The 13764-nt window shown below is 43.7% G+C and overlaps 1 protein-coding gene across 1 annotated transcript in view; it reads right to left on the bottom strand.

Annotated features, from left to right (window-relative positions):
• Positions 1–13764, bottom strand: part of dlg4a (discs, large homolog 4a) — a gene marked incomplete at its 5' end in the record, with an annotated part of 163705 nt that overhangs the window by 84409 nt on the left and 65532 nt on the right. Inside the window, one exon of the mRNA XM_079419726.1 lies at positions 6187–6348. Within this exon, the coding sequence (XP_079275852.1) occupies positions 6187–6348 (162 nt within the window). The remainder of the gene's footprint in view (positions 1–6186; positions 6349–13764) is intronic.

Raw genomic sequence — 13764 nt, 5'->3', positions numbered from 1 at the left:
ACAAGGCACTCTTCGCTTACCGAAGATGCTTGAAGGTCCCCGACCCTCTTGATGGAAGTGAGCGCGGTCAGGAGCGCTGTCTTGGCCGACAGGAATTTCAGCTCGACTGAGTCCAGCGGCTCAAAGGGACCCCTCTGAAGTCCAGCCAGGACAATAGAGAGATCCCAGGAGGGCATCAGGGGTGGCCTAGGAGGATTTAACCTTCTGGCACCCCTCAGGAACCTCACGATGAGATCGTGCTTCCCCAGGGACCGGCCGTCCACTGCATCGTGATGGGCCGCAATAGCAGCCACGTACACTTTTAAGGTTGAGGGCGACAGCCTGCGCTCCAACCTCTCTTGCAGGAAAGAAAGCACCACTCCAATCGTGCATCTTCGGGGGTCCTCCCGCCGAGAAGAACACCAGTCCGCGAACAGACTCCAGTTCAGCCTGTGGCAGGCCACTCAAGTCTGCCGCGTCCCCTCCAGGAGCCGCACATGGCGGTTCCACAGACCTGGACGCGGGTGCCGTATGGTGCCGAGCCCCTGAGAAAGAAGGTCCTTCCTCAGAGGGATGCGCCAGGGAGGGGCTGTCGCGAGGAGGGTGAGTTCCGGAAATCAGGTCCGGGTGGGCCAATATGGCGCAACCAACAAGACCTGCTCCTCATCCTCCCTGACCTTGCACAGTGTCTGTGCGAACAGGCTCACTGGGGGAAACGCATACTTGCGCAGAGCCCGAGGCCAGCTGTGTGCCAGTGCGTCCGTGCCGGGGGGGCCTCGGCCAGGGAGAAATACAGCTGGCAGTGGGAGGACTTGCGGGAAGCAAACAGGTCTACCTGAGCTTCCCCGAATCGACTCCAAATCAGCCGGATCGTCTCGGGATGGAGTCTCCATTCTCCGGGGAAGTGAGCTGTCGTGAGAGCGCGTCGGCTGCACGATTGAGCTCCCCCGGAATGTGGACGGCGCGCAGCGATTTGAGCTGTGACTGACTCCAGAGGAGGAGATGGCGGGCGAGTTGTGACATGCGGCGTGATCGTAGACCTCCCTGCCGGTTGATGTACGAAACAGCCGCAGTGTTGTCCGTGCGGACCAACATGTGCTGGCCTAGGAGCAGTGGCCGGAACTGCTTTAAGGCCAGATGCACTGCCAACAGCTCTAGGCAGTTGATGTGCCAAAGCAGTCGGGGCCCCATCCAGAGCCCCGAGGCTGCCTGCCCGTTGCATGTAGCGACCCAGCCCATGCTGGAGGCATCTGTTGTGACAACAACATGCCGGGACACTTGTCCTAAGGGCACCCCGGCCCGTAGGAAGGCAAGGTCCGACCAGGGGCTGAAAGAGCGGCGACACGATTGCGTGATGGTGACACGACGTGTCCCGCGGCGCCATGCCCATCTCGGGACCCGTGAGTGTAACCAGTGCTGAAGTGGTCTCATATGAAGCAACCCGAGCGGCGTGACTGCGGCTACGGATGCCATATGCCCCAGGAGCTGCTGAAACTGTTTCAGCGGAACCACTGTCCTGCCTCTGAAGGAACTCAGGCAGTTCAGCACTGATTGGGCAAGCTCGTCCGAGAGACGTGCCGTCATACTCACAGAGTCTAACTCCACACCGAGAAAAGAGATTCTCTGCACAGGGGAGAGCTTGCTCTTTTCCCGGTTGACCCGAAGCCCCAACTGGCTGAGGTGCCGGAGCACCAGGTCCCTGTGACCACCCAACTGTTCTCGCGATCGGGCCAGGATGAGCCAATCGTCGAGATAGTTGAGGATCCTGACGCCCACTTCCCGTAACGGGGCAATGGCGCCCTCCGCCACCTTCGTGAAGGCACGGGGAGACAGGGAGAGCCCGAAGGGGAGGACCCTGTACTGCCATGCCCGCCCCTCGAACGCAAACCGTAGGAACGGCCTGTGTCGAGGGCGAATCGAGACATGAAAGTAAGCGTCCTTCAGGTCGATCGCTGCAAACCAATCCACGGAGTGAACTCATCTGCGTCAACATCTTGAACGGGAGCTTGTGTAGGGCCCGATTCAAGACTCGCAGGTCCAGGATTGGCCGGAGGCCACCGCCTTTCTTGGGCACGATGAAGTAGGGGCTGTAAAACCCCTGCCTCATCTCGGCTGGAGGGACCGGCTCGATTGCACCCTTTGCCAGAAGGACAGCAATCTCCTCGCGCAGGACATGTGCATCTCGGACTGCCACCGAAGTCTCGAGGATGCCGCTGAACCTGGGCGGCCGCCTGGCGAACTGAATTGCATAGCCGAGTCGAACTGTGCGAATGAGCCAGCGAGACGGGCTGGGTAGCGCAAGCCACGCCCCCAGATACCGTGCAAGCGGCACCAAAGGCCCAATCGACGTGCCCGCAGTGGTGCAGCGAGGGGGAGTAAGGTTGGATGGAACAGAAGGCAGTGCGTTCTGACTCATCCCCACAAAACTCCCTAAGTCCCCGGGGGGACTGGCTAGAGGTGCGCGGGGAGGCATCGCGTCCCCAGACCGCACTCTCTTGGCCACTGGCAATATGGGTCTCGGGTGAGAGTGAGGAGGCATTGCGTCGCGCACTGTCAGCCCGCAGACCTGGGAACCCGGAGGAAAGGGAAATTGCTCTTTCTTTGACAATGTGGGTACCACTGGCCCTTGAGCCAGTGGCGGAACAGAAACAAAAGAAAACACAGGATTCTCCACCCGGCCCTCCTCCGGGGGAAGGAGCGACGCTAGCCTCGTCGTCTCCTGGGAAAGAGCAAATTTCCTCCATCTCCGGGTTGTGCGCGTCAGGGCCGCTTTGCCGTCTTCCTGGAGGACTTGGCGGCCGGCTGAGGCGCAGGGGGTGCCGCACTCCTGCGAGAGGCTCGACGCACCGGCCTAGGTGACGACTCAGCACGGGGCGGAGCAGCTCTGGAGGACGCAGGAGGGCGCCCACGGCGACCAGCAGACTGGGGCCTGGCCCTTGGGCCAGCGGTGGCAGCTGGAGCATCCCGCCGTTTAGGGAGGATGTGCTGAATTGCCTCCGTCTGCTTTTGTACTGCCGAGAATTGCTGGGCAAAACCCTCGACAGTGTCGCCAAATAGCCCCGTCTGGGAGATGGAGGCGTCGAGAAAGCGTCCTTTGTCGACGTCCTTCATCTCGGCCAGATTGAGCCAGAGATGGCGCTCTTGGACCACTAACGTGGACATCGCCTTCCCGAGGGACCGCGCCGTGACTTTCGTCGCCCGGAGAGCGAAGTCAGTCGCCGTGCGCAGCTCCTGCATCAACCCCGGGTCGGGACTACCCTCGTGCATTTGTTTCAGTGCCTTGGCCTGGTGAACTTGCAGGATGGCCATGGCATGCAGGGCAGAGGCGGCCTGGCCCGCAGCGCTGTAAGCCTTGGCGGCAATTGCGGCCGTCAGATTACAGGCTTTAGACGGGAGACGCGGACGATTACTCCAGGTGGCGGCGTTTTGCGGGCACAGGTGCACCGCAACCGCTCTCTCCACCTGGGGAATATCCACGTACCCCCTGGCCGCCCCGCCATCGAGGGTAGTGAGGACGGAGGAGGGAGACGAGCGGCTTCTGGCCGAGAAAGGGGCCGTCCACGACTTCGTCAGCTCCTCATGCACCTCCGGGAAGAAAGGCACCGGGGCAAAGTGCGGCCGCTGGTCGCGTTTTGCGCCGATGAACCAATCATCCAGCCGCGAAGGCTCGGGACTGGGCGGTCTGTTGACCTCCAGCCCGATACTCACGGCTGCCCGGGCAAGCATGGCCGTCAGCTCTGGGTCCGGATCGGCAGTGGCGACAACACCCGAGGGGGGCAGCCCCGCCGATCGTTCATCCTCAGAGGACGAAAGCCCATCCCCCGATGCCGCGATCGACATCTGATCCTCGGGCGGCGCACCGAATGAAATGCTGGCGGCCCCGTGAGGCGAACCAGCGAAATCACCCGGGAACCGGACGGAATAAGCGCTGCGGGAGGAGTAAGAGGTCCGTGGGGACGTGCCCGGCGGAGAAGCTCTTACTGTCACCCTCAGATCTCCCAGAGCGCCAGCCGGCGGTCCTCTGCTCGAGCCAGAGAGACCGGGACGGGTGGCGGCAGAGGGTGCCAATCCTTTCAGAAAGGAAAGGCGAGAACGCAGCGTTGCCATGTTCATACGCCCACAACAGGCGCATGACTCATCCACAAACGCATCTTCAGCGTGCTGGATGCCCAGACACTGAAGACAGCGCTCGTGACCGTCATCCGAGGACAGGAAGCGACCGCAACCAAGAGAACACGGACGGAACGGCATCTTTAAAAAGACGCGAACCGTCCAGTGTTTTAGAAATTTGCTCTTTCAGGTGAAGTGCCCAGGGGAATCGCTGCTGCAGGGACACCGCTGTCTGCACCGTAACGCCACCCAGGAACAAACTTCGAGGCAGACGGCTTTGTGGAGATCTGATCTGCTTTGAAGATTTCTCATCCACTCGGCTCCGAAGCAAAAATCTGATGAGTGGATGCACCTGTCGCCCTTTTATACCCGTACGCACGGGGAGTGGCTCAGGTATGCAAAATCCACTAGCCAAATTTCATTGGCGTTTTCTCTTATCAGAGGCAGTTGGGGCTCTCAAGTAAATCCCCTAATGTCGTCACGACATAACTCGTAGTGACCGACAGATAGGGAACCGGATATTCAACACACATATATTCATATTCACCTTTTGTCAACAGACCCGAATCTACAAAGAGTTGTAAAGTATTGTGTACAGATGTCTTAAAATGAGCCAAAGGATTCATACTCAATTTTTTGTAAAAAACTGAATTAGAAAGTTGTCTCTGCAGGAGGAGCAAAAAGAGCTCCTGCAAGAGCCCAATATGTGACACGAAGAACGATACAAAAGTGATTAATGTCATCAATTTATCGAGCAAAGTGATCTCTAATGAAATCTCGTGTAAGACGGCTAATGTTATTTACTTGTTGCATTGCCCTTGTGGCTTATGTTATGTTGGTAAGACTAGTAGACCACTGAAAACATCGGTGAACATCGGTGTGCTATTAGACGTCACAATCCAAAGTCCAGTAGCTCAGCATTTTGCAAACTCGAATCACTCCGTTTCCACTCTTCAGTACATAGGAATAGAGGTAGTCAAGTGTCCACGACGCAGTAGTGATATTAATAAATTACTTTTACAATGTGAGGCCTTTTGGATTTTTACATTAGATACGTTGTCCCCTAGAGGATTAAATGAGGACTTTGATATTCGTCCATTTCTTTAAATGATACAATATCTATTTATTTATATAGCTTTTTTATAGCTCTAATAATGGTTTTGATGGTACTAGTTGAATTTATGTACGTAGGCAGGTATCAATTAATGCTGAATTGTATATTGTGAATTGTATTTTGCATAGCTTTATATGTTCTGTTTTTATTTTTATTTTTTCTTCATGTTATTATTTTGGTTTATTTGTAAGGGTATTATTATTATTATTATGATAGTATTGTGTCAGGTCATGTGACCTTTGATCACCTGGAGGTATAAAGAGTGGCATATCAGTGTTGTTCATTTGTCTGATGAAGAGCCTGTGTGCTCGAAACATCACACACTATGCGATAGGTTTTCAATAAAAATGTTTTTTATATCTTTGGAGCTTTGGTGTTGCAGACTTTGCATTCTTAATATGCTTCTACTTGTTTTTTAGTTGAGCACCCATTTGAGATCGATGTGTGTGCTGTTGCTTGCTCTTTACTACTGTCTGTTCAAAATAAATGAAAAGAAACCTAGCATATTTTTTTTCCTGTTGTACCGAAATCGTATCGAACCGAACCATGACATCTGTGTACCGTTACACCCCTATCATTCTGATATGAAACCACGTCTGAAACCACGACTGAACACAAAGTAGGTTTGTAAACAGACTCATACACATGCAAAACTGCCTTCCGCCATGTCGCTCCACACGGTCGCACACAAAAATATGAAAACAACTAGGCTTTTTTGTTATTATCGTGGGAAGACTAATTCTTATCGTGGGGAGAATTTTTACCGGTATATAGCAAACGATTCGATATCGCCCATCCCTAAGCTGTAGAATAGAATAGAATAGAATAGAATAGAATAGAATAGAATAGAATTAGAAACTCAAAACTCCACTAGGTTTCCTGAGCTTAGAAAACAGCAAAACCTGAATAATACAATTTTACATTGAGAAGCATACAGTATTAGTAGCACAATCCTTTGTTTGTGTGTGTGTGTGTGTCTGTACCTTTATTGGCGAGATGTGTGTGTGGGGGGCGTAACTGTGCATGGAGTCCATGGCAGCCAGGTTCTTATCGCTCATGTGAAGCATCTCAGCGCTCTTGCTGTGAGCCAGGTGGGCGGGGCTGTGCTCCAAGGGTGGAGTCTCTTCATCCTGATACCGATATTTCTACAGAGAGAACAAGAGAGAAGGAGTCAAAAACTCAAACCACATTCTGCAGCTTTGCATTATATTTAGTTTGCACAAAAAGTCTCTTAATTTCTACAAACGCAAACTAATGCAGATTTATTTGGCACAAGATACAACATGACCCTGAGGAAAGTTCTCAGGGTAAACTGAATAATGCATTTCTCATCTCTTTCAAGCCCGTCTTTCTCTCGTCTGCAGCTGCACACTGAAGCAGAGGATAAATTAAAGATCAGAAGACTTCCCACAATCAAAGCTCATGTAAGTGTGAATGCCAGCTGGACTGAAACATTACAACATTTATTACCACTAGTGCTCAGAAAATATAATGCTTGATGACATAACATAAATGTGTATAAAAGACTAAATATGCCACTGGCAGAAAAATCACAATTCTTAATATGTGTCACCTTATAATTAAAGGAATAGTTCACTCCAAAATGAAAGTCTGCAAAAAATGTACTCACTCTCAGTGCAAAGCTGTAGATCAGTTTGTTTCTTCATTAGAACAGATTTGGAGAAATGTAACAATACATCCCTTGCTCACCAATGGAATCATTGCAGTGAATGGGTGATGTGAGAATGAGAGTCCAAACAGCTGGTAAAAACATCACAAAAATCCATACGTAATCCAGGCTATCAATTAACATATTGTGAAGCCAAAAACTGTGTTTGTAAGAAACGTTTCACACGACATTAAATGATGGACTGGAGTTGTGTGGATTACTTGTGGATTTGTTTTATCAGCTGTTTGGACTTCTGATGGCACCCACTCATTGCAGAGGATCCACTGGTGAGCAAGTGATGGAATGCAACATTTTTCCAAATCTGTTCCTATGATAATAATACTCAATTACATATTGGATGGCCTGACAGTAAGTAAATTTTCATTTTTGGGTAATCTATCCCTTGAGGAAAACCAGTTACCTTATTTATATATCCTGAATAGTATGTGAGGTTAGAATTAATGTTTTTCTGATTATGTTTTATAATTTATAATCAGATTATAAACAGTACACCATAGTTTCCTGAAAAATATATGCTTCCAAGAGTGCTTTTAGAACAATGTAAATGCATTTTCAGCCTGTTTTGAGCCCCATTTATAATACTCTTTTCTGATTTGACGTGCAACTGAAATTTAAGGTTGTTGGCAAACAAATTTGTATATTTTGTTCTTTTCCCTTTCAAGCAGACAGGAATTGCATTACACCAGTTGTCTGGAGGTGCTGAGATGGCCACCAACTGAAGTGACTTGAGGCTTTGTTTGTATCAAGATCAGACAGAAAGAATCCTTCAGTCTAACCAGGATTGAGAAAAGACAGAGGGGAGATGGGAGGTACAGTCAGCAAGATCACATTACAATGAGCCAGCAACAGCACAATGACTGCGAGAGAATGCAGGAACAGACAAGTGCAAAAACACAAATGTTGAGATAAAATGAACAAAGAACAGAACATAAGAATATTATAATAACATGCAATGTGACAAGTCTCAAATCCAAGGAGAGGACCTTATTTTATCTCAAATTGATTGCCAAAAATCATGCTTTTACATTTTTCAGGGAATCCGCCTACAAATGGTTTAGTTGTCTCAAGCTGAGATAAGAGTATGAACATATAAAAAATGCACCTCTCAGCTTTAACACAAATCACTTATCCGTAACTCCTGTGAGCACTTCATCATCATAATCCTGTCTGTTATTCACTTGATTGTCACAAACGTTATCCAGTTCGTCCAAATTACCAAGATAACATGTACTGTACATTTGAGAAAGTTTTCTCACTGCCTACCAAACTCTGCAGTTCATGATAAACAGCATTTATGGTAAATTATCTATAATGACAATAAAGAGGCAATACAGTATGTGGGAACTAACACCAGTGTTCAAAGACTCTGTGAGGAGATATATAATTACACACACACACACACACACAGCAAGACAAGTACCCATTACTACACTATCTGCAGCCACAGAATTCCACTTTATTAAATATTTAATTTGATGATGCTTTCAGTTGTCGATATTTTCTACAGAGTCTATTTTTCTCAGCTCATTTTAAAAGCCCCATGAAAGAGCTTGACAAGCACCTTTTTATTTCCTTTACTGACGTACTTCCTGCTGAAACAGGATTGAAGGGGTTATCTTTAAGCAAATAAACTTGCTGTACATTAAGGGAATTTATTACATTAATTTGTATGTAGTTTTGTGTATTTTTACGATTCTCTTACACTGGATAGCTGTAAGGCTGTAGCCACAGGGGCTACAACAGTTTGATGACACGAGTGTGTAAATAAATAAGAAACAACAGTGAAGTGCCTTTAAAATCCCTCCTTTGTGCAGAACTACTTCCTTGCACCACAAATTTAAATCTCAGTTTGACAGTTTAACAGCTGAGCCCAAGCCTCCGTTACTAATTCCAAAACATAACTTTAGAACTTGTAACGAAGGAACGTTGAGTTTCTTCATTAAAAGCATTCATTCTTCAGCTCAATCTCATATTCACAAGAAACATTAGTTTGAATGTCCACTGAGGAAAGCGATATCTTTGTTACTATCCTTTCGTCTGTTAAGGGTGATTTCCGATGACAGCGCTGCTCAATGCGTTTGTTGGCCGCATACAAGCTGTTGTTGAAATTTAAAAAAAATTACTTCCTTGTTTACAACAGTGTTTCAGTCTCTTTCAATATAAAAATCTTTACTGCTAACTCATAAAAACAGTCTCTCGTTGCCATCTAATGGTAGAGCAATGTAACTCAAATCACCATTGCAAACACACACACTGTTTCTCAATACTAAATACTATTAGCTATTTAATACTACTATTTTTTATATAAAATATTATTTATTTAATAATAATATTTAATAAACAACAACATCCATCATAAAAGTTGTGCAAAAGAAAAAGTCAGAACTGTGAAATAAAAACTCACAATTACTTTTTTATTATTATTCAGTGGCAGAAACGGGCTTCAATAAAAGCTAAACATTCAAAATGAAAACTTAGGCTAATAAAAATTATACTGGCATGTTAAAATAAATAAAAATTCATATAAATGAAATAAAATGACTAAATATTTAAATAAAATTTAAATTAAAATTGAAAACAAAAAACAATTCAAAATATTAACAAAAACTGTAATAGTATATCAATGATACTAATCTAACACTGCTCACAGTTTGTTCTGCTGAAAGAAAGAAAAAGAAAGCAAGCAAGCAAGAAAGGTAACTATGAATGTTGATTATTTCATCATAAACACCAGAAACGTGGTATTTAAATTCAAAATAAGCAACTGTAAACTTTTAAAACAAGTATTATGACAAAGATTCTGCACTATTTTTACTAATCAAACGAGCAAATTTGTGTTTGTGTTATAATGGGATAACATGAATCACAGTGATTAAAATTTGATATTCTTATGAAAACTTTTATGAATGGCCATGCATAGCAACATGTTTAAATAAAGCCCTTATTTACATCAAAACTGTGAACAATGATTTCTTACACTTGTTATTCAAGAGGCATTTTATTAGACCAAAATGTATTTTTTGTTTTATACGTTTCACTATAACCCAATCTAATCTGCAGTTTTCACACCACAATTAGCAGAGAAAATGGGTATAGATTCTGTGCATGTCTAATTTATTACTTACTATATTTACACATACTGTATTGCTCACATTCATGGGCCATTCAAAGAATAAAGCAAAGAGAGATGCAAATGCGCTGAGGAGCTAAAACAATATGTAGTTAGTGTTGCCTAAATACATATGATTCATAAAGATCAAAGTTATAAAACCAATCCTAAAGAGGCTGGCACAAATGTGCTGGCCAACTCCATTAAACTTCGAAAGATGAAAAACCTGATGCATACTGTTCACACACACACTCACACAAAACACTTGCCTAAACAGCAAAGTGTACTCAGTCATACCACATTGCAGTGTTCGACAACTAAAACTTGGTTCATGCTTCATTGACTTTATCTAGCTGTCCCAACTAACTCTGTGTAATATTCTGGTAGTCTGTAGAAATGTCTAGGCTGTCGAGGGATCTGTAATATTACAAACTGCCTCCCACTTCATTCCCTTACGCTTCTCTGTGCCTATAAGCCTCCAAGGTATTTAAGATCAACTCCCTCATCGCTGCAGCCTGCCAACAACGCCGGCTTATTACTTTATCACTATTACAACGGAGACCATCAGTATAAGCAGAGCTAATGTAAAGACTGTCTGCAGTCCCGTTCATGCTCTAATGAGCTTAACAGCTCAGAGGTTCAATAACTCTGCAGTAGAGCCACATAATTAATCTAAATAATAACAACAATATAATCAAGATTACAAGTATGGCTCAAAGTCATGTGAAACTGTCAACTTTCGGTGAATGACAGTTTTAATCACTAAATTGGATGGGGGTGTTGTAATATTGTCTTGCTGCTTGTTTTCTGATTAATCTATTAATAATTTTGAAAAAAATGCATATATGTACACTAGTTTGGGGTCATATTTAAAAAAAAAATTTATACTTCTATTTTGCAAGAACAAAAACAGACATAAAAATAGAAAAAGTATTATGGTTTTCGCAATGATATGAAGCAGCACAACTGTTTTCAACATTGATAATAACAAGAAATGTTTCTTGAGCAGTAAATCAGCATATTAGAATGATTTCTGAAGGATCATGTGACACTGAAGACTGGAATAATCACAATATTACTGATTTTACTGTACTTATATTGTAAATGCAGCCTCGGTGAACAGAAGAAACTTCTTTCAAAAACATAAAAAAAATCTTAACTGACCCCAAACACTTAAACAACAGTGTGCTTGCATACATGTCACCATGTATGCAAGACACCAATGTGTCCCTGAGCAAGACACTTAACCCCCTAGTTGCTCCAGAGGCGTGCGACCTCTGACATATATAGCAATTGTAAGTCGCTTTGGATAAAAGCGTCAGCTAAATGAATAAATGTAAATGTAAATGTAACATGTTTCAGTCCTTACACTTAACAATGAAACTTTCACCAAAACTAAAAGCTTGCAGATTTTCAAGAGGATATCAGTTAATATCAATTCATAGTCCACATACTTCAACAGTTTACTCAGAAGTTGCTAGCAAATTTAGCAAATAATTACAAAGAAATGACAAGTAACACATGGAATTAAATGTGAAATTTTTAAGTTGAAAAACTGAAATAGTATTTTCTTGTAAACTTCAAAAGTTCAATAATCTTTATTGATTTGCAACTTTAAAAAAAAATCTATTTTTTAACAGCGTAATAGTATGTGAGACACTGTCTAGTCTGTTAGCAAGATGATTTCATAATCAAGGCACAAAACTGCAACAGGTCTGCAGTGTTTCAGAAATGCTATATCACTCTTCTCGGGTTGTGTCAGAAGAGGCTGTTGGCAGCTCCTGGAAAGAAATCCCACATAAATTACAGCAACACTTCAACATATTGTTTGCACCAATGATTCTCCAGAGTTCTAGATTTCTATCCCGTCCTGAGGCACTGCCTGAGGAGAGTCGCTGTGCCTCTGCTGTCGCCTGCTAAAGGGGAGCTCATTGTCTGCATTTCCCTGTGATGGTCTGGTCGGGTCTGCCGACGGATTCTCTGTTCTGGCTTTCTCTCAGGAGTTCCCAGCTGCATATAAACTGAGGTAGAAATCCACAGTAATTACTTGCACATGCTTCTGCACTGTCTGCATTAGCCTCAATGAGACAAATGCTGCTGGCAAAAACTGAAAACCAATATGTATTGCCACTTTTTTTGGTAAAAACCAAAAAGAGTTTTTCTGTAACTAAGTTGCTGGGTCATTTTTAATGCTGGGTTATTTTTTTCTACCCAACCACTGGGATGAGCCTGTCTCCGATAAAACAACCCAGGCCCAGCTGCTGAGTTACAGTTAGATCATGGGCTTTTAGAGTCCACTACCGAAGAGAGCGGTTCTCAGTGCCGCCGATTTGGTGCACTTCTTCAGCAAAATAAATGTTTGTATACATTTTATTTAATTTATAATGTCTTTGCTGTGCTGTAAATTCTATTATTTTACACAACGCAACATAAGGACAAGATGTCAGTTAGCTGCGTCATTTCGCATGATGGAAACGCCTTTAGCCTTGCATAACCCCTACGAGTGAAATGTGAGGCGGCGGTCTGAAGTTCACAGTTCCCCCGCAAACAGCAGCCCTTCACTGGCTCAGATTTCGGTGACAGCTTTCGCGTGATTTTAGAAAATATGTCAAATGTAGGCTATCTGACATTAATTAATAACAAAATCAACAACAACAACAACAACAAAAAAGTTAATTGGTTTAAGGTGAGTTCCCTAATCTTTATGGTGAAAACTGTAATACATCAGGACATTTCATGTAATTTTACAGTAAAATTCAGTTAAAAGTACAGTTTTTGAAGTGAAAAAGAACAAGTCATTTTAGAAATTACAGGAAAATAAATAAATAAATAAGTTGACAGTCCCGGAATTCTCTGTGATAATATACATTTGATGGATTTTTATTGAAATAATACTTTCCTTGATTTTTCTTATCAGTTATGTACATTAGGGTTATATGTTACATTTTATGTTTATTTAATGTTTATTGCATTAGTTTAGTGTCATGTGTGTTACCATGACAGTGAATAGTGTATCTGCATGACACCTCTCCTATACATTTAGTGGTAAATCTGTGGTGAACTCTGATTCATTATGTGCCTTTTCAGATTTTAGTAATTTGGTATATTATCATTATTTCAATTATCAATATATATTAAAATTGTACTGTTTTTTTACTGTTTTTTTACATATATAAAAAACATTGTGTTTTGCTATGCATATATAATTATTAACTACCACTTCTTATTGTAAATTTAGCAGATATAGATACTGATCAGACAGTGACTGTTCATTTTCTCTATGTACTCTATACAGTACACTAGTAGACAACATTGTATTTTCCATACTGAATGGATCATTAAATACTGTGCCCTCCACTAATATTGGCACCCTTGGTAATTATGAGCAAAGGTGGCTGTGAAAATAAATATGCATTGTTTATCCTTTTGACCTTTCATTAAAAAAAATGTAAAGTATTAAAAGTGAAACAACTGAAAGTGGAGAGAAAATCTCATGATATAATAAATGTTTTCTCCAATGCATGTTGTCCACAATTATTGGCACCCCTAGAAATTATTGAGTAAAATATCTATATTTGAAGTACATTCCTATTCATATTTACATTTTTAGCACACCAGGGTGACTAGGAGCATGAAAATATCCAGCCATGATGACTTGTTGCACAGGTTTCTAAATATGAGGAACACAAAGGCCAAATTCCCTTAATCATCCATCACAAGGAGTAAACCAAAGAGTATAGCTCTGATGTGCAGAACAAGATC

The sequence above is a fragment of the Barbus barbus genome (assembly GCF_936440315.1).
Source record: "Barbus barbus genome assembly, chromosome: 6".
Classification (NCBI taxonomy): Eukaryota; Metazoa; Chordata; class Actinopteri; order Cypriniformes; family Cyprinidae; genus Barbus; species Barbus barbus.
This window is presented reverse-complemented; position numbering and strand designations above follow the sequence as displayed.